The sequence below is a fragment of the Procambarus clarkii genome, chromosome 58 (assembly GCF_040958095.1).
Source record: "Procambarus clarkii isolate CNS0578487 chromosome 58, FALCON_Pclarkii_2.0, whole genome shotgun sequence".
NCBI classification, from domain to species: Eukaryota; Metazoa; Arthropoda; class Malacostraca; order Decapoda; family Cambaridae; genus Procambarus; species Procambarus clarkii.
The window spans coordinates 7,521,801-7,541,738 of NC_091207.1; the positions used below are offsets into that span (position 1 = coordinate 7,521,801).

The window sequence follows — 19,938 nt, forward strand, 5'->3', positions numbered from 1 at the left end:
TTGCACCTATGGTTGGGGGTATGGTTTAATTCTAATAATGGAAGCGCTAATTATATGAACAAGTGCCATGTATTTATTCAGACGAGAGCAACAGCGAACACAAACCAGCGCATATACGAACGGAATGGTTTGTATGTACAAACTTCTCAGTGAACGAAGTTGTTTCTAGCCCGGTATCCGAAATTGCAGTATACGACTTGACCAGTCCCCTCCGTATCGACAAATTCGAATTACCCAATGTGACGTCATCGGCGCCACCATAGTGTTTACCAACAACAGCTGAGCTGGTCGGTGTCCCGGGCGTTTGGTCAGTTATCTTCACCATATGGAGATATATGGTGGGTTGGTTGACATTTGAGGTACGTTGGAATATCAGTTTAGTCATTTCTCACAGGTAGCAGCTGCTAATGACACCAGAACACTGGAAAATATTGTGGCCTCCCTGGGCATGAAGCCGTGTTTACTCAGACTGGCCGTAGTCACTGGCCAATATTTACTGCCCTTCATGATGCTTTCCTGTAGTGTTGCTCACTAGCTGTGTAACCACCAAGTTATATCTTACCATTTTTTTTTCAACGTCACGCTACGTCGCGCCTTCCTTTTAGAGAGCTGTGTATCACACTGGCGGCAGCTGGAGACGGTGTGGGGTACCAGCTGCACTGTGGCAGCAGGTGGAAACAGTGTGGAGGGAGACAGCGTTTGTGGTGGCGGGGGAAATGTTGCTGTGGAGGTACTAGCCCAACAGTAATGGCAGGGGATGTTGCTGTGGGGTACCAGCCTCGCTGGTGGCCAGGTCAGTGTTGCTGTGGGGTACTAGCCCTACTGGTTGCTGGGGAGATGTTGCTGTGGGGTACCAACCCCACTCAGTGGGGTAGTAGAGACAATGGTGTAAGGAAACCAGCCCCACTGTGGTGGTGGGGAAGACATAGGTATGGGTTCCAGACCCTCTGCAATGGTGGGAGAAGTGTTGCAGTGAGGTACCAGTCTCGCAGTGGTGGAGAGTAGGTATAGCTGTGGTGTACAAGTCCCACTGGCAGCTGTAGAGGGAACCACATTCAAAGTGCCCGCCAAGGAGACATTTTACAGTATAGGCAGGGCTGTGCCCTGATTGGTGGACGACGACGGCGCACGGCCTACCCGCGCGGCAGCCCGCGCAGGCCGAGTGGGGCAGATTTGAACTGCATGTGACCCAACGCGGACGACGCCTGCCCGGCACCACTGGCACTTAGGATATGTGCCCATAGGACCCCTAAGAGGCATTGATTCCCTCTGTCCTACCCTTCCTGAGGAGCCTAGACTTGCTCCACCTACCCTACCAGCCCTTCCTCTCCCTACGACGACAGTTCCAGGTGAATTACTGTGCTATTGTTGTAACACGTGGGTCACCTCTACACAGCAGAAGAGACATTGCTATGGTGGCAAGTAAGGGTTTAGTGTGGGGGTACTGCTCCTGCTGTGGCAGTAGTGCATATGTCTGAGGTACCTCAGTGTGTTGGTGGTGGAGGAGACCTTGTGGGGGTTACCAGTCACACTGTGGCAGCAGGGAAGACATTGTTGTTGGATATCAATGGCACAGCATGAGGAAAATAGCCAGAAGGCTACACAAGAAATTTGCCACAAGGCAAAGAAACTAGAGCCGCAAGGCCACTGCAATGAGTGGGCCAGAAGGTCCCAGAGTCCCCCCTCCCCCCTCTCCCCCCCCCCCCAAAAAAAAGAGTTCACCTCCAAAGTCAAAGAGTGAGTTCACGCCCAAACAAATTAACTACAGGTACATGCCAGTCATAACATACTGAAGTGAATGATTAGAAAAAAAATGCAGAATAGAACCAGTGAAAAACAGGGGTGCTATAGGCAAAATCAGAGAACACTATAAACATTAGAAGTATGTTGAACACGTTTGTTCAACATACTCCAAGCAGGTATAAGAAATATTGCCGGAAGAAACGAGGACACCTTCAAGAGAAAACTAGATAGTTTTCTTCAAGTGCAGGATCATTCGGCTGTGGTGGATATGTGGGCCTGCGGGCCACTCTAAGCAACAGCCTGTTGGAGCAAGCTGTCACAAGTCAAGCCTAGCCCAGGGCTGTACTTGGGAGTAGAAGAACTCCCAGAATCCCATCCATGTACATGCATTATCATACTTTTCAAAGCAGTATGAGCTTGTCTCCTCTGTAGCTCCCTAGTAAGTGCATTTCTGTATGCAGATTGGTACATCAGATTAACCACTACACTGCATTAAAATCTGACACCCCTGTGGTGCGCAGAAAATAAATTATTTCCAAAAAATTATTTTATCTTCTTACGCTGTATTATTAAAATGCGATCTCTGATCACGGGAAACAAGAAAAAAATGTTGTATGTGACATACTTTGCCGTGATGGAGCTGAGAAGTTGAGCAAATTATGGGCACTGAGTAATGATACTCTCGGGGACACTTGACCCTGCCACCCCGTGGGGCGGCAGTTGCGAATATAATTTGTCAAAATTACTGTATTTCAGTGTCTCATTCGTCTAGTGCCCAACAGCTAAGTGTGGCAGGAGCTGCCCCAAATACATTTTTACATAATTATTTCACTGTCTGTGAATGGTTTTATATCCAGTTTTTTGCAGTAATATTATTAAATTAGATGTAATATGTGGAATTTATATAATTAAGTGTATGGAATGTCACTATTCTAAAAAAATATGAGGCTCATATATGGTGACACGTATATTATATTCTTAGATCAACCAAACATTGCTCCTTTTGTTATTATGCTATATACACACACATTATATATCACTATTAATTAACATTTATTTGAACCATAACTACAAATAAGCAGTTCTGGTGGGTATGGTGATGAAATCAAAACACAGCAAAGAGCCACAAGCAGACGACGCCAGTAGTAATAAGATGGAAGACAATGCCCTAATATTCTACACATCTTGCTATGACTGGCTACAAAACTGCTGTTATTATCACATTTTTGTCACAAAATTCCAAATATGAATCCATTTCCATATGGAACTGAACATCAGTGAAGGAACATAAGATCGTTTCATGATGTGTAGATGCAGGAAACAATGGCTGGGTGCTGTGTCTGTACCTCATGCTGTGAATATCATAACTAGCATTGTATTCACTGATATCTGAACATTGTACTTAGTCTTTATCACAGTCAGGATCATCTATGACACTATCAGCACAAAATAATTTTAATTACCTATTTTATTCATCATTGCTAAGTGGTGCTGTGGCCCCTAGCTGTACAATGATGCTGTGAGCTCCTGCATGCACCAGCCTCGGTTGCTCTCTCAGTATTAACCCTTAAAGTGCGCATCACGTCATATGACGTGTTGGACGTTGTTCCAGTCAACTGCGCATCACATCATATGACGTGTTGGAGTACTACGCAAGATTTAAACGGCCCGCGGATACACGGGGTTCACCACACCTTCATCAGGGCTCTTGTAAACAGACGCCATTTTAAAGAAAAATCGCGGGCCAAACTCCCGGGTGTTATTGGCCTCAGTATTGAGTGAGCAACCAAGCCTGACACATGCAGCATGAGCTAACAGCACTGCTGTTCAGCTTGTGACCACAGCATCACCTAAAAATGCCAAAATATACTTGTTCATGCTATTATGTAGCGATGGTATTATTACAGAAGACCCCCGACTGTGATAAAACTGACCAGGGTTCTGATAATAGCAGGATTGTGGTGATATTTAGCGCTGTGCGCCATGGAGGGAGGAGTAATGCTGTGGGAGGGAGGGTGGTGGCGATGTCTTCTGACTGTGTGTGGCCACCTTTTATTGACTGCACTCAGCATACCAGCTTAATGGTTCGCTATGGTGAACACAAATGTAGATACTTATATATAACGTGTGTATAGAGGGTATAAACAGCAAGAGAAGGTTTTGAGCCGCCATTTTGGTGAGGGCGGTGGCGTCGTCTGCACGACTTATCATGTTGTTTACTGGTGACCACGATGGTCTTTGGGCACCATACCAATTTACTTGTACAAGTATAGTGAATAAAACAGGTAGATATTTATATATAATGTGTGTATATAGCGTAATAACAACGTAATAATATGTTCTCGCTTGACGATTTGTTAGCATAGAACTGTTATTAATGTATATTATATCCACATATTAATGTCACAAGTATTTGCACAAAAATGTCTTATTTTCAATAAAGTATACTATTTTTTATGAGTTACTTTCAATATTTACACCCACTTATTCTGTATTTACATGTGTTTGCATCAGTCTTTAACATTTAGAACTCATCAAGACTGTGATACTCGTCAAAACATTTGACATAGCACAGAGGGACCTGACACACTGTGCACCAAGTCATCACCATTTTTTGTTTCTGTTGCCTCTTTGTTGTTGTCTTGCATACATTGCACTCATGCTGGCCAACAGCACACTTTGCAGTTGGTGGTAAATACCTTAGATTGTGTGTGACAAAGGCATCCTTGAAAGTGAGCCTGGGTGTTGGAGCATGGTGCAATACCGGGTTCAGAATGGGTCTCTGTGTGCCAGAAATTACTTTGCCAAACTTCTCTAGTAATTGTGTCACTACAGTAAAACTGAATGCATGGAAATTTTGTTTACCACCTGTTTTGAAAAGATACATATTGTAACTGTTCAGCATTGTTACATCAACAAGGTCGAAAAACATTTTCTTGGTCCACTTCACTGTTTTCTGTACACACTCTACTGCCCCCATCATCATATCACATTTATCCACCAAATGCATGTTGATGTTATAGTCCAAGACACAATCTGGCTTATAGATTATTTGTGTTGTTGTTCTGTTCACCTTGCCACTGTCCAACATTGTACCATTGTGAATGGTGGTCAACATGTTCACTTCACACCTGTCTTTTCACCGCACTGAAAACATTTCACCTGTTTTCCTTAGCTCGCAATCACCAACCTGCATAGCAGTGTGAAACACTGGCATTTCCCTTCGTTTTGCCTTCACTGTGCCACACACTCCAGTTCTATTATCAAGCAAGAACCTAGTTAGCAAGGGACTGGTATAATAGTTATGTGTACAATATGTGGCCCTTGTTCAGTTATGGTGCAAGCAGTGACTTCACAACACTACCTGAGAAGCTATGTTGGTCATTAGCAGGAATGTCTACATTTGTACCCGTATACATGATCATGTGTAACACAATTCCTGTTTCACAGTCACAGTACAAAGAATTTCAATCCAAATCTGTGACATTTGGAGGGAATATACTGCTTGAAGGCAAGACATCCTTTGAAAAGCACAAGGAATTCGTCAATCGCCAGCTTCTGAGCTGGTACGTAGAAATCCCTGTACTTTTCAATAAGTTCATTCAGGACGTGCCTTACCTTTCAAAGTCTATCATCATCATTCTGGTGTTCATTATTTGCAAAATGAAGACACCTGAGTGTTATCCCAAATCGGTCTCGAGGCATATATTTGCCAAACATTGGTGTTGGAACAGTATGGTCTTTGCTCCAATAATGGTCATGTACATGTTTGACACAATGTTTCATCAACATACACAGTGCCAAAAACACATACATTTCACCCACAATCGTATCTTTCCATCGCTGTAAACGTGAAAAATCAGACAACTCCTCCTCATCAATGAGATCAGCCGCATATTTGTTCGTTTCCTGAACAATATATTCCATGAGCGGCTGATCGAAATAGGGGGTAAAATAGTCCATTTCACACATATCTGCACCTTTATCAGGGAAAAGGTCTGTAATCCCAACATCTGAATTATCAAAAACAGGAATTTGTGGAACAAAATCTGTCCCATCACTCCACACAAAAACACCTGGTGTCTTTCGAGAGTCAATAGTGGCACCACGGCGAGAAAACCATGGACCAGGAGCTGAAGCAGGTCTAGGAACAGTAGGGGTGGGCAGGGACGGTGACAGAAAATTACTTGATGTTGAAGGTATTTGTTCATCAGCGTCCCCATGTGGTGCCATGCAGTGCCGCATGGCCAGGCCAGATTCTGCTGACGCGACAAAATGTTGCTTGGCAACACCACACATTCCACTGGCACTAGCACCGAAACTATTTTCCGATTCTAAGTCAGTAAAACAGGAAAACGATTCATCTTCCTTAGACTCGTTAACCAAAACATCAATATCCTGCAAAGTAGCACATGAACTGAGGGGTCTGGCACGAAGTGGAGTCGAGTGAGGGCGAGTAGACATGGGGTGAGATGCTAGGCCCAACCCTGGTGGAGCCAGCATGTTCGCACTTGTCGTCGGTCGTATCCACCCTTGAGGGCTGTGTGTAGTCATGATCAAAGTCTGAGTCATCAGTATCAGATTCATCACCATCCAGGAACAAATTCTTATTAATTTCTTCCTCGGTCAGAGGTTGGGAGGAACGCCTCGTTGAGCGGGGTCGGTTGTTGGAACTTGATGCGCTCGACATGGTGTCCGCCGGGTAACTGAGGCCTTTACACAATGGCGGCCTTCGCGGGATTTCTTTCCCAGGTGGCGTTTGTTTATGGTCGGGTGTGGCTCGCTGATGACTACCCCTAACCCACGTGGGGCGTTTAAATTATAGCGCTAGACATGAAAACAGCCATTAATGTATTGCGCAGTTTCGGTTTTGTTACTGAAATCGTCTATATATGTATTGTGCGGTTTAACCCTTAAACTGCGCATGGCGTATATATACGCCATAAGTAACATGCCCCACCGTGCGCATGGCGTATATAAACACCAAAGGGTGCCAGGCACGATTCAAATGTCCCGCGGTGTAAAGGGGTCACCCATACTGTAGCCAGGGGCGATTGTAAACAGACGCCATCTTGAAAAAAAATTAGAGCAGGTCTCCTTTGTTTCACAGGCCTTAGTGGCCAGACACCATGGCGAGCACATCACGACCCAGTGTGCGACCTCGCTCAGTGCACCGCGCCGAGCAGTCTTTGACTGAAGACGAAATTGCAAATGAATTGTTCAAGGACGTTGACGAATCTGATATTGACGACTCGGATATAGATGAAGATTATACACAGCCTGAAGAAATAGAAACAACGGATAGTGAGGGTGAACATGTTGGTGCCACGAGGGTGAGGATGCCACACGAGTTACCCACTACTACTCGACACCACTCGGCACCACCTCGCGCCCAAGCACGTCGTTCATCTGTTCCATTGTACGTTTGTGATATGATCGACGAGTCTGAAACAGGTGAATCTTTCTCAGGTTTTAGTGATGAAGAATCGGAGAATAGTTTTACCCCGGCTGCTAGTGCCAGTACAAGTTTCGCCGCATCAGCTGCTCGCCCAGCCAAGCGCCGCCGCATGGAACAATATGGCGACAATGAGGAACAAATTCCCTCATGTTCCAAATCTTTTTCCTCATCTACCCTTCCTGCCCCTACTGTTGCAATGCCTGCTTCAGATCCTGGTCCCCGGATTCCTCGCCGTGGTGCAGCTCATGGCTCTCGGAAGGCAGCAGGTTTGTTTGTGTGGAGTGATGAGGAAGATTTTGTTCCACAAATTCCCGACTTTGACAACAGAGATGTGGGAATTACTGATCTTTTCCCTGATACTAGTGACAAAATGTTTGAAATGGACTTCTTTACTGCATATTTCGATGAGCCGCTCATGGAACACATTGTTCACAAAACGAACAGACTTGCGGCCAATCTCATTGAAGGTGAGGAAGTATCAGAATTTTCACGACTACAGCGTTGGAAAGAGAGAACTGTTGGTGAACTGTATGTGTTTTTCGCAGTTTGCATGTTGATGAAACATTGTGTGAAACATGTAATTTCAGGTTATTGGAGCAAAGACAACGCTGTTCCAACACCATTGTTCGGGAAATATATGTCCCGAGACAGATTTCTGTTGATCCTACGGTGCCTTCATTTTGCAAATAATGCAGACGAGAGACAGAATGATAGGCTTTGGAGGGTGAGGCACGTGCTAAATGGCCTGATTGGAAAGTTCCGAGATTACTACGTACCAGCTCGAAAGGTGGTTATTGATGAATCCCTTGTGCTTTTCAAAGGATGTGCTGCCTTCAAGCAGTATATTCCCTCAAAACGTCACCGATTTGGACTGAAATTCTTTGTGCTCTGTGACTGAATCAGGAATGGTGTTACACATGATACTTTATTCAGCCACAAATGTATATATTCCTGCTAATAACAAACATGGTTTCTCAGGTAGTGTGGTGAAGGCACTATTTGCACCATATCTGAACAAGGGCCACATATTGTACACAGATAACTATTGTACCAGTCCCTTGCTAACGAAATTCTTGCTTGATAATAAGACTGGAGTGTGTGGCACAGTAAAGCCAAAACGAAAGGAAATGCCTGTGTTTGACACTGCTATGCAAATAGGTGATTGCGAGGTAAGAAAAAGTGGTGCAATGCTTTCAGTGCGGTGGAAAGACAGACGTGAAGTGAACATGTTGACCACCATTCACCCTGGTACAATGGTGGACAGTGGCAAGGTGAACAGAACAACAAAGCAAATAATATATAAGCCAGATTGTGTGATGGACTACAACATCAACATGCGTTTAGTTGATAAATGTGACATGATGGTGGGTGCTGTAGAGTGTGTACGGAAAACAGTGAAGTGGACGATGAAAATGATTTTCCACCTTATTGATGCAACAATGCTGAACAGTTACAACATGTATCTTGTGAAAACAGGTAGAAAACTATATTTCCGTTCGTTTAGTTTTCAAGTTGTGAAACAGTTACTAGGTAAATTTGGCAAGACAGACCTGGCATACAAAGACCCATTCGAGACCCAATATTGAACCATGCTCCTGCACCCAGGCTCGCTTACAGGGAGGCCTTTCTGATACACCAAATCAAGAAATTACCACCAACTGGAGCTCGTGCAGCAGGCCAGTGTCGGTGTGTTGTGTGTTCCAGTACCAAATTGAGGCCACAGAAACGTAAATTGGCGTTAACATGGTGCGAAGCCTGTGCCGTCCCTCTGTGCCATATCGACTGTTTCGCACAGTATCAGTCTCCAGGACTACTAAATGTGTAATTCTTTTGTAAATAAATGTACGTATCAAGTTAATTTTTGTGTTTTTATTGAAAAAAAAAAACAAATACATTGAATGTTTCCTGTAAATTATACCATTTTGGTGGGCATACTTGTGACACTAATATGTGAGCGCCTAGTGAGTCTATACCATTTTTATTATAATACAACGTCTAGTGGTAATAATTGGAACAATACTAGCGAAAAAAATAGTGTAAAATGACCCAAGAATACTGTAAATAATTCCGCGAAAATAAATTCGTGGCAACTCGGGCCGCCTGAGCGGCTGTGAGTGACGACTGCCTGACGCAGCACCCTTGAGCGCTCACGTTCTGTGACGTCATCGGCCAACTTGTCGGCTCAATTGTGTCGTTGGTATGTACAATAGAATTTTTTTATTATTTTTCCCATGCTCAGTGGACACAAATTAACATGTTTAGAAGACGAAAAAAAAATTTTGAATTTTTTTTCCTTGGGTACAGGGGTGTAAATGTCCTCAGGATCCCTGAGCAGTGGAAGGGTTAAGGCTCTTACAGCCAGCAAAGATGCTGACGATTTTTTTTCAAGATGGTGTCTGTTTACAGGAGTCCTGAGTCAAGAGGATGTGAGGCCCATGTACCTGCAGGAGTTTTGACTCTCTCCCTATACCTAAAAGTGCCATATGGTGCTCTGCAAACCCTGAATCAGGCACCTTAACCCTTAGGCTGTTAAAGACCTTTAACCCTTAAATGGCGCATGGCTATATACTGATTGACACCCACAGGCGCAAACAAAAAAACAACAAAAATTATTTTTTCTTCCTAACCTGTTAAGTCGTGTTTCCTGATCACGGGGGGAGAAAAAAAAAATTCAATTGTACTTAACGGCGATGTAATTGAGCCGAGAAGATGAATGATGACGTCACAGTTTGCATGTTCGCTCATGCATGGTGCGTCCCGGAGGCGTCGCGCGAGGTCTTCAAGCAGCCACAGTTGCCACGAATTTATTTTCACGTCATTATTTACAGTGTTTACGCGTGTATTCTTTGCAATATTAGTCACTAATTATGTTGCACATAATGTCACTTGACAGTTATTGTCAATATATGTTGCACACATCGAGTATACACATGCGCACACAAACTTTTCCATTATGGCATTATATTATGTACAGTAATCACAATGTTCATTATTTTATATGTACACACTAGCATGCACTATGTACAGGTTTTTGCACTATTATTGCACATTTAGAAGTCTTGGAGTGAGGGTAGTCATTGAAGCAGTCGACAGCACACAATGCAACTCCACACCCTTCACACCATGTTTGCACCATTTTACGTTTTTGCTCTCTTCGTTTTGTTGTTTTACATACTACGCATGCACGTTGGCCTATTGCACGCTTTCCACCTGCTGGCAAATTCTTTAGTCTGTGTTGCTGAAAGGCATCCATGTGAGCGAGCCTGGGTGTTGCAGCATGCTGCAACACTGGGTTCATGATTGGTCTTCGTATGCCAGGGACTTCTTGACCAAACTTTGCTAATAACTGTGTTGCAAGTGTTAAAGCAAATGAACGGAAAATAGGTTTACGTCCAGTTTTCACCTGGTACAAGTTATAGCAGTTCAACATGCTCATGTCAACAAGATGGAAAAACACTTTTTTCGTCCACCTCAATGTTTTCTGCACACACTCGATAGTGCCAATCATGATGTCAGCTTTTATCAATCAAACGCATGTTGATATTGTAGTCAAGAACACAATCTGGCTTATATACTGGTTCTCTCGTTACACGGTGCACCTTGCCACTGTTCAACATTGTACCCTCATGAACGGTTGTCAGCAGGTTCACTTCTCTCTTGTCTTTCCACAGTACTGAGAGAATTTCATCACATTTCTGTACCTGGCACTCACCAACTGCAAGTCCACCGACAAACACTGGCACTTCCCTTCTTCTTGGCTTTACTGTGCCAACCAACCCGGTTCTATTTTCAATCAAGAACTTAGCTAGCAATGGACTTGTATAGTAATTATCTGTGTATAATGTGGATGTGGCCCTTGTTCATCCATGGTGCCATCAGTGACTTCACCACACTACCAGAGAAATCATGTTCGTCGTTACCGGGAATGTCTACATCACTAGCTGAATACAGAATCATGTGTAACACGTATCCTGTTTCATAGTCACACAGTACAAAGAATTTCAAGCCAAATCTGTTTCATTTTGAGGGAATATACTGTTTGAATGAAACACGTCCTTTGAATAGTATAAGGGATTCGTCAATCACCAGCTTCTGTGCTGGTACGTAAAAATCTCTGAATTTTCCAATCACCTCATTCATATAGTGCCTCACTCGCCAAAGTCTATCCTCAGTCCGGTCCTCATTAGTTGCAAAATGCACACACCTGAGGAGTATCTGAAATCTGTCTCTGAACATATATTTCCCGAAGAAAGGTGTTGGAATAGTCAGATCTTTGCTCCAGTAATCTGTGAGAGCGTGTTTGACACAGTGTTTCATCAACATACATATTGCAAGAAACACATACATTTCACCTATGTTAGTGTTTTTCCAACGTTGCAAGCGTGAAAATTCTGTTATCTCTTTTCTAATGAGATGAGCCGCATGAAGTTTTGTTTGGTGTACAATATACTGTCTCCACTCGATCATCCGGACTATATGGGAAGGACCCCCAGCCGGATTATCACATTTTTCGGATAATGGTACTTTTTCGCCTACGAGTCCAAAAGTGACCATTTCCAACTATTTTTATACTACAAACAACATAATTTGAATTGCCTTGCCACATACAATTATTAAATATTCAACTAGAAACCTCAACTTACCTTGTTGGTGTTCGTCTTCTTGATTGATGCCACACATCTTGAAGTTAAAAATTCTTAACAATTTACGTAACCTATACTAACACAACACTAAAATTAACATTTAAAATTACTGTACAGTTCATTAAGCTAAGTTAGTTTTGACTGCCAGCTGCTGAAGCCTCACTGGTTGAGGGCATTTGGGTTGCCTGTGAGGCCTCACTTGTTGAAGGCGCTTGCTTGCACCTCACTTGTTGAAGCGCTTGCATGCCCTCACTTGTTGAAGGCGCTTGGCTTGCCTGTGATGCCTCACTTGTTAAAGGCGCTTGCTTGCGCCTCACTTGTTGAAAGCGCTTGGCTTGCCTGTGGCGCGTCACTTGTTGAAAGCGCTTGGCTTGCCTGTAATGCCTCACTTGTTGAAGGAGCTTGGCTTGCCTGTGGCGCCTCACTTGTTGAAGGCGCTTGGCTGCCTGTGACGCCTCACTGGTTGAACAACACGTAACTTGTCTTTAATTGCTAGGACAATCTTCTTCCTCTTAACACTTCCAGAACGATTGATGCTGCTACCAGACATATTCTTGGCCAAAAATGTTCAAATTACTATGAAAATAAAAAAGTTATTTAAAAAAATATTTCACTAATGGCGCGGCACTGTGTATAACACGAGGGACGGACACACATGGGTTGACCAGTGTTGGACGGGTCCACTTTGGGTGGGGCAGCTATAGCGCGTTACGTAGGCCGCCAGAAGGAAAAAAATTCACAATATTTTTGAAGGAAACTTCAGCCTGTGCACAATGCTTTTAGGAAACTTATTTATTTGTTATTGCATAATTACTAGTACTTATTTTATTTGTTTTTGGCTATGATTAATTGTTCTAAAATTAATGGTAATTCCTGTACCCAGGTGGTCCCTCCTGACGCACCCCTCCCACCCTCCCAACACCACCCACCCACCCCACCCCCCTCCTCCACCATGCGTCTAGAGCCACAGACGGGATTAATACGGTATGGCCGAATATTCATCCGGCCAAACCAGCTTTTATCCGGTTCCTGTGGCCATTTTGGCCAGATATTGTGATAACTTTATCCGATCACGATTTTGGCCGTATAAGGGCGTTTTCCGGATGTTTGAATCCCGGATAATCGCGGGGTTACAGTATTCCATGAGCGGCTCATCATAGAATGCGGTAAAATAATCACATTCACTCATATCATCACCATTATCAGGGAAAAGATCTGTAATCCCAACGTCTTTATTGTTAAAGGCAGGAATTCGGGGAATAAAACCAGCACCATCACTCCACACTAGTACACCAGGTGTCCTGCGAGATGCAGGGGACGCAACAGGGGAAGCAGCAGAGGCACTACGGCGAGGAAGCGATGCACCCAATGGACCAGAAACTGAAGCCCGTCTACGCACAGTATGGCCGCTACATGCACGTGAGGTAGAGGCACGTGCATGTTAGGTAGAGGCCCGTGAACATGAGGCTCTTGGTGCCACATGTTGTTCCATGCGGTGGCGCTTGGCTGGCCGAGACGCTGCCGACGCGAGAAAATCTCGCCCAGTAACACCACTGGTACTGGCACCAGGCTCGGTAACACTATGTTCTGATTCCACTTAACTAAAACCAGAAAAAGAGTCACCTTCCTCTGACTCGTCACCAAAAATATCCTCAGACTCTAAATAATCACAGGAACTGTGTGGCCGAGGGAGAATTGGGGTAGACACTGGGCGAGGCGGCATGGGTGAGCGTATAGGCCTCGCCATGGGAGGCGGCTGTATCTCATATTCACTGTCCGTGCTATCAACATCGGTCAATTGTGTGTAGTCTTTATCAATATCAGAGTCATCAAAGTCACTTTCCTCACCATCGGAAAATAATTCACTGGTTATTTGCTCTTGGGTGAGTGATTGCGTGAGGCGTGCCCGGGAAGCATTCGGCCGTGCGCTCGACATGGTGGCTGCTGGGTAACTGAGGCCTCCCAAGCGATGGTAGCATGAGCTGGATTTTTTTTTCAAAATGGTGGCTGTTTACTATAGCCCCTGGGAAGCGTATGGGGACCCCCTCTACCCCGCGAGCCTTTCAAATCGTGCTCGGTATGCCCGCGCATCATATGATGCGATGCGCAATTTACTGCAAGTCGGGCAAAGCATCATATGATGCGATGCGCAATTGAAGGGTTAACCCCTAAGCTGCTCTGGGCTATTTGGCCTTCAACACCCAGGCGCAGAAAAAAAAATTATTTCGTCATATAAAAGTGTTCATTTGTGTTCCCTGATCACGGTAAAAAAAATATAAAAAATTCTAGATGGCATATTTTGGCTGCAATAGGGTTGGGAACTCTGGCAAAAAAGAGGCGTTGACAGAGCAAGCGCTGGAGGCGTCAGTGCTGCCTGAGCTGTCAGGCAGGAGTTGCCACAAAGATATAATTACCTAATTATTTCAGTGTCTCCATTGATTTTTTCTAATTTTCTGGGAGGAGCCCCTTTGGCTCCCCAAAGCTTATCCTGGCTGATATGCTAATGTCAGACTTTGGCATCAGTCATGTGTATGGAGTTCTATGGGCCTACCGGGGACCACGAGCCAGGACCTGGCCCCCTCAGAGAGGCAAGGGGAGCAATGACCTATAGAAACCCCAGTGTGGTTGGAAGCATTCTATGTCTGCCATCGACCGGGTCAGGCACCCAGAAAGATAAGTGTCCCAAAACAAACCCCTATTCTGGTGAAAATTGCTACCACAAGCCGAACAGGTGGATAGAACTCCCCCTAAAAGAAATGAGCAAATGATCATGACGTCACACGTTGCCGCGTCGCAATCTGCGCAGCTCCGCCCTCCCCGGGAGGGGGAAGGGGGAACCCTAGACCTACCGTGCCGACTATCCACCATCAGATCTTCAGCTGATGCTAGAGGCTGAGGTCGTGTGCTCCGGCTCCGGTTGTTGTTTCAGCACTGTACCTAGAGTGTGGTGACTGTCTTCTAGGTGGTGTGAGCCGGGAATGATTGTCCAGTTCTCAGGCTGCATGTGCTTAGGGTTTCCTTCCTTAGGTGCCATGTAAGTACTGCCCTTGGGGCTTGGAGCCACTGTCCACAAGTTCCTTGGGTTCTGCCCCTGCTAGGCCATTTACTGCTTGGTTTTCGGCTGCCCTTTGTGTGTTTGGGTGTTTTGTCTTCCTTGTTCACCTTAGGGGTAAGGGGCAGTTTTGCACTGGTGGGATGCAGGGTACTGCGCAGCTTGTTTTCACCAATCATGACGGCCGGCTCTGTTCCGCCTGGGTACGCTGTCCTCTTGCGTTCTTTTTCCTTTTGTTTATCTGCCTGGTGGGGGGGGGGGGGTGTCTGACTTCGTTCTTGCCCCTCTGTGTACTAAGTATTCTTCCTTCTTCCGGTGGTTTTTCCCTGCTAGGTTCCTGTGAGTGGACACATCCCTGGGGTTCAGTTCTTAGAAGGTTGTTTGGTAGCCTTGGGCGCTGGTTAGCAGTACCCTGCTTTGGTTTACCTGAGCGTGAGTCCTATTATAGTAAATGCTCAGGACCCTGGGAAACCCCTGGGGGCGCACGGGGTCTGATGGATGTGACCTGGGAGTCCCCCCCCCCCCCCTTGCTTCCAGCGAGTTTGAGGGTTGCTCTCACCCCTTGTCTCAGGGTGACTCACTATGTCTTTTCCTCCGTCTGCTGCCTGTGGGGTCAGTGACACCTTCGGCCCGGAGTCCTGCAAGTTTTGTTGCTTGTTGTGACTCGGTTACCCAGTCTTGTGCTGACTATGCGGGAGCAGGCAGCACGGGCTTTGCACGTTGAGCTTCGATGGTGGCAATGCTCTTAGTCGTTTGCTTCCCGGAAGCCCCAAGGCTGCCCCGTTTTGGTTGGTGTTGGGGCTTGGGGGTGTTGGTTGGTTCGGTTCCTTCCACGCCCTCTTGTCTTTCCCCTGTTGTGATCTAATCTGGTCCCCCCTTCCTACCTGCATCCGGATCCTTACCTTCTGTGAGTTCGGGGTTGGGGCGGGGTCGTTAGTTTTGAGACTCGGGTGATCTCGGGGATTTCCCCTTCCAGGGTAGTGACGGGGGCATTCGAGCCTGTTCCTCCAGCTGTGTTATAAGAGTGTGCCAGTGGGCTCCCTTCCTTAGTATTTTTGCAGCTGCCCCGGTTTTTTCTTGTAAAGCTTTGGCTTTGGTAAGGCTTTGGGGGGACAGCTTGGCCTGGGGCCTGCCATGTGGGTTCCCGGGGCTAGGGAGGGGCTTACTTGGGGGGCCTAGGGCCCCGTTTAACCCCGCTTTTTTTTTTCTACCCTCTAGGCGGGGCTTGCAGTTACGCGATGTGGGGTTTTTTCCTCCCCCCCTCGCCGTACGAGTTGTTGGGCGTTGGCCCCTTCCCGGGCTCAGTTCCTTGTCCCTTGAGTCGATTGGTTCCGTCCTGTACCTTGAGGTTACCTTGAGGTGATTCCAGGGCTCAGTGTCCCCGCGGCCCGGTCGTCGACCAGGTCTCCTGGTTGCTGGACTGATCAACCAGGCTGTTAGACGCGGCTGCTCGCAGCCTGACGTATGAGTCACAGCCTGGTTGATCAGGTATCCTTTGGAGGTGCTTATCCAGTTCTCTCTTGAACACTGTGAGGGGTCGGCCAGTTATGCCCCTTATGTGTAGCGGAAGCGTGTTGAACAGTCTCGGGCCTCTGATGTTGATAGAGTTCTATCTGAGTACCTGTTGCACCTCTGCTCTTCAACGGGGGTATTCTGCACATCCTGCCATGCCTTCTGGTCTCATGTGCTGTTATTTCTGTGTGCAGGTTTGGGACCAGCCCCTCAATTATTTTCCCTCTCTCTGTAGGTGGGGGCTCTTCTCCGTTATTCCCCTCTTTTTTTCTTTGGGACGAGATATCTCCATCATGTTCCCCTCTTCTTGGGTTCTACATGACTTTTGGTCTCGGGTGTGACTGTGCTTTTATGTGCTTTCGTGACTTGTGCTTGCTTCTGTGTTCTCGAGGGGTTGGGAAGGTTTTCACTACTTCCCGTATTATTGGAACGTCTGTCGTCTTTCGGTGTGGCTTCCCTCTGGTCCTTTCTAGGGCTTGTTGGTTCTTTTCTGTGCTTATTCTTGATTTTCAGTCCTGTCTCGTTCTTTTGTGCTGTTTTTTCTCTCTGTGCTCTGTCTCGGCACTGCTCATTTTCTTTGCATACTCCTGGTCCGGGATGCCGGATTGGGCTACTTGTAGCCCAATTGGGTTCATTGTCTTCATTTCGTAAGCTGGCTATGTTGTCGCTGCTTACTCCTCTTTTGGCTCCTGTCCCATGTGATGGGCTGTTTCTTCTATTTCGTGGTTCACTCGGGTCACGTTCTGTTTGGCAATTTTTTTTGTGAAGTAGTCCTAGTTGGCGCCTTCCTGCAGAGCGGGTTGTGTGGTTCGGATAGCGTGTCCTGCGCATATGCCGTGGGAGTTTGTTTTTGTCTGGGCGGTGTGCATCAGTGCTGGTGTTTTGCGTCCTTTTTTTCTCGGGTGCTTTGCCTCTTGCTCTTCTCCATTCTCCGGTCTGTGCCCCGTAGCGCCTGGGGTGTTCTGGATTGCAGCTATGGGGAGACGCCAGGGTTTTCCCTGTTATTGGTGTGGGGCGCCTCCTTTGCCTCTACCCTGCTCTCCTGTGTGTGCGGCTCTCGCCTTCTTCTCCTGGCACTGCTCCCAGGATCTTCTCGGCAATGTTGTGTCGTGACACGTTCGTGCCTACGTTCGGTAGGTGAGTTTCTGCGGTCTGGCGTCTCTTTCGGTCAGGCGTTGGATACGTATATATATATATATATATATATATATATATATATATAAGTATATTTTTATAAATAAATATATCTTTACAAAAATATATATAATATATTTTTGGATATGGATATAAGACCGTCAGCACACAGGTGACTGTCCCTATTTCAGCCCATCCAGTCCCACTCATATGCATGTCCAACCCATGCTCGAGTCGATCGGGGGACCCACCTCATCCATGTTATGAGGTATGATGGATGAGGTGCCGGTTATGTACTCGCCTAATTGTGCTCACCTGGTTGTGCTTATAAGGATTGAGCTCTGGCTCTTTGGTCCTGCCTCTCTGCCATCGGTCGCCTGGTGTGCAGGTTCCTGGTTCTGCTGGGCTCTATTGTATCTACATTTGACTCTGTCTGGAGTCAGCCTCCTCCAATTCTCTGCCTTCGCCAAGGGTAGTTACTACATGTTGCATGAGGTACATGTTGCTGGTACACGTGTGCATTGGTAACATGTAGCACAGTTACATATGGTACTTGTTACTGTGTCAGGATATTGTGGGGTGACATTTTACTGCAGTTTTGTGCCTGGGGTTGTGTGTTGGGGATTGCTTGTGGCATTTTTCATGGTCTTCTCTGGGGTCCCTCTTTCCTTTCCCGTGTGACGGGTTGTGGTATCGCAGCTATACTGAACCAAGATAGTATGGCTCTCCCTCACACAAATAAGAAATGCTGCTATTGGCCTTGCAGTGTGTAAGTAGCAGGTGGAAACAAATGAAAATCATCAAATAAATAAACAATTTACTGAAATATTATTGAACATAAGTGCCCCTGAAAATACTTGGCTATAATACTTGGAGCCGGTTGGCCGAGCGGACAGCACGCGGGACTTGTGATCCTGTGGTCCTGGGTTCGATCTCAGGCGCCGGCGAGAAACAATGGACAGAGTTTCTTTCACCCTATGCCCCTGTTACCTAGCAGTAAATCAGGTACCTGGGTGTTAGTCAGCTGTCACGGGCTGCTTCCTGGGGGTGGAGGCCTGGTCGAGGACCGGACCGCAGGGACACTAAAAGCCCTGAAATCATCTCATGATAACCTCAAGAAGATCATGTAATGCAAAGGTGAACAAGTTAATATGACATTAATACAAAAATAAACTATAAGCAATGAATACAAATCACAATTACAGTGGCACCTCTATTAACGAGTTTAATCCGTTCTGGCACCGAGATAATTATCTGGAAAACTCATATTGACACTTTCGCGCGCCCGGCTAAGGTTAAAATAAAAAAAGCGGTATGTGCGCGCGGCGTTTTTGTCGCTTAAGCGTCAAAACAAAAATGTGTATACTCTTTTTACTCTCCTGACCTTAGTTCTCGAGCTACGTATTTCATTTTGGTACCAACGTGTTCGCAATAAAATTCTCTAGAAGAATATCAGTAAAAAAAGGTCACAAAAGGTATAGGGATACCAGCACCAAATAAATAACTACGTAGATGACTCGCCGTGAGCGCCCAACAGCAACAAAATGTTTTTACTCTTGGGATTGTTATCACCTCCACACTTGTCCTACAGCGTTAATTTTGGTATCAATGGACTCGCAATGAAATTACCAACATGGTGATATGAATATAAACGTAGAATAATGGTCGTGGCCCACCCGCAAGAGTGTGGGAAGTGGCGGAACTGTTACCCGGTATCGGTGACGCGACGACACATGTGCAATATGGCGTTTTGAAAGTTTATACTTATTTCACTGTCCTGACATTATTATTCTATGTACGTCATTCATTTTTGTGCCAATGTGTTCGCAATAGAATGTTCTATGAGCCCGTAGGTAAAAAAGATCAACAAAACGTAAGATAGAAAAATATAAAACAACGCTGGACCATATCAGTGAGCGTCAAACACACACGAAATGTTTTTACTGTTGTTATGGTTGTCAAGTTTATACTTGTTGCACACAGTTATTTTTGGTTGTACATTGATCGGAATAAAATTCCCTAAACAGACATATGCATATAATACATGATATGGGGGAAGCATTACTAGTATAAACGGCTAAAGTCACCCACCTGCAACCTGTTTGGGACACTCATGCACACGCTACACCCAAAAAAAAATCTATGAAGGTTTGAGTCTACTTACGGCAGTTTATGTGATACAGTGTTCATTCTGGTATCAAAATACTTGTTTCAGTTTGTAGTTCATGCGATTTTCAGAATCAACTGAATCCCTGGAGGTTCAACATTTGAGTCAGAGTCAGAGTCATCTGACAAAACCATCTTGTCAAATGGCAGTGTGGCAGACATCTCTGGCTCTGATTCGGTTGCTTCTTCAGCTTGAGGTGTTGAAGTGAACAAGGGCCGCCTCACACCAG

General features: G+C 45.6%; 2 protein-coding genes across 4 annotated transcripts in view; both read left to right on the forward strand.

The window, feature by feature from the left end:
- The first annotated feature begins 201 nt into the window (after positions 1-201).
- LOC138353522 (zinc finger protein 271-like) overlaps positions 202-19,938 on the forward strand; it is a 62,571-nt gene continuing 42,834 nt past the window's right edge. Inside the window, exon 1 of one of the 3 annotated variants that reach the window (XM_069306512.1) lies at positions 202-359. The gene's annotated coding sequence lies outside the window, so the exon portion shown is untranslated. Of the gene's footprint in view, positions 360-669; positions 794-19,938 lie in introns of those variants that run through there. The other 2 variants (XM_069306513.1, XM_069306514.1) reach the window with 2 other exon arrangements.
- Positions 6,873-8,099, forward strand: LOC138353509 (piggyBac transposable element-derived protein 4-like). The gene is made up of 2 exons (XM_069306488.1): positions 6,873-7,467; positions 7,789-8,099. The coding sequence occupies exons 1-2, from the start codon at positions 6,873-6,875 to the stop codon at positions 8,097-8,099; spliced, it is 906 nt and encodes a 301-aa protein (XP_069162589.1).

What these genes read in the sequence shown, in the direction of transcription:
- LOC138353509 (XM_069306488.1), top strand. Translation starts at nt 6,873, where the DNA reads ATGGCGAGCACATCACGACCCAGTGTGCGACCTCGCTCAGTGCACCGC. An exon ending in TGGCTCTCGGAAGGCAGCAG is followed by an intron (nt 7,468 to 7,788) that starts GTTTGTTTGTGT and finishes ATGTAATTTCAG; the next exon opens with GTTATTGGAGCAAAGACAAC.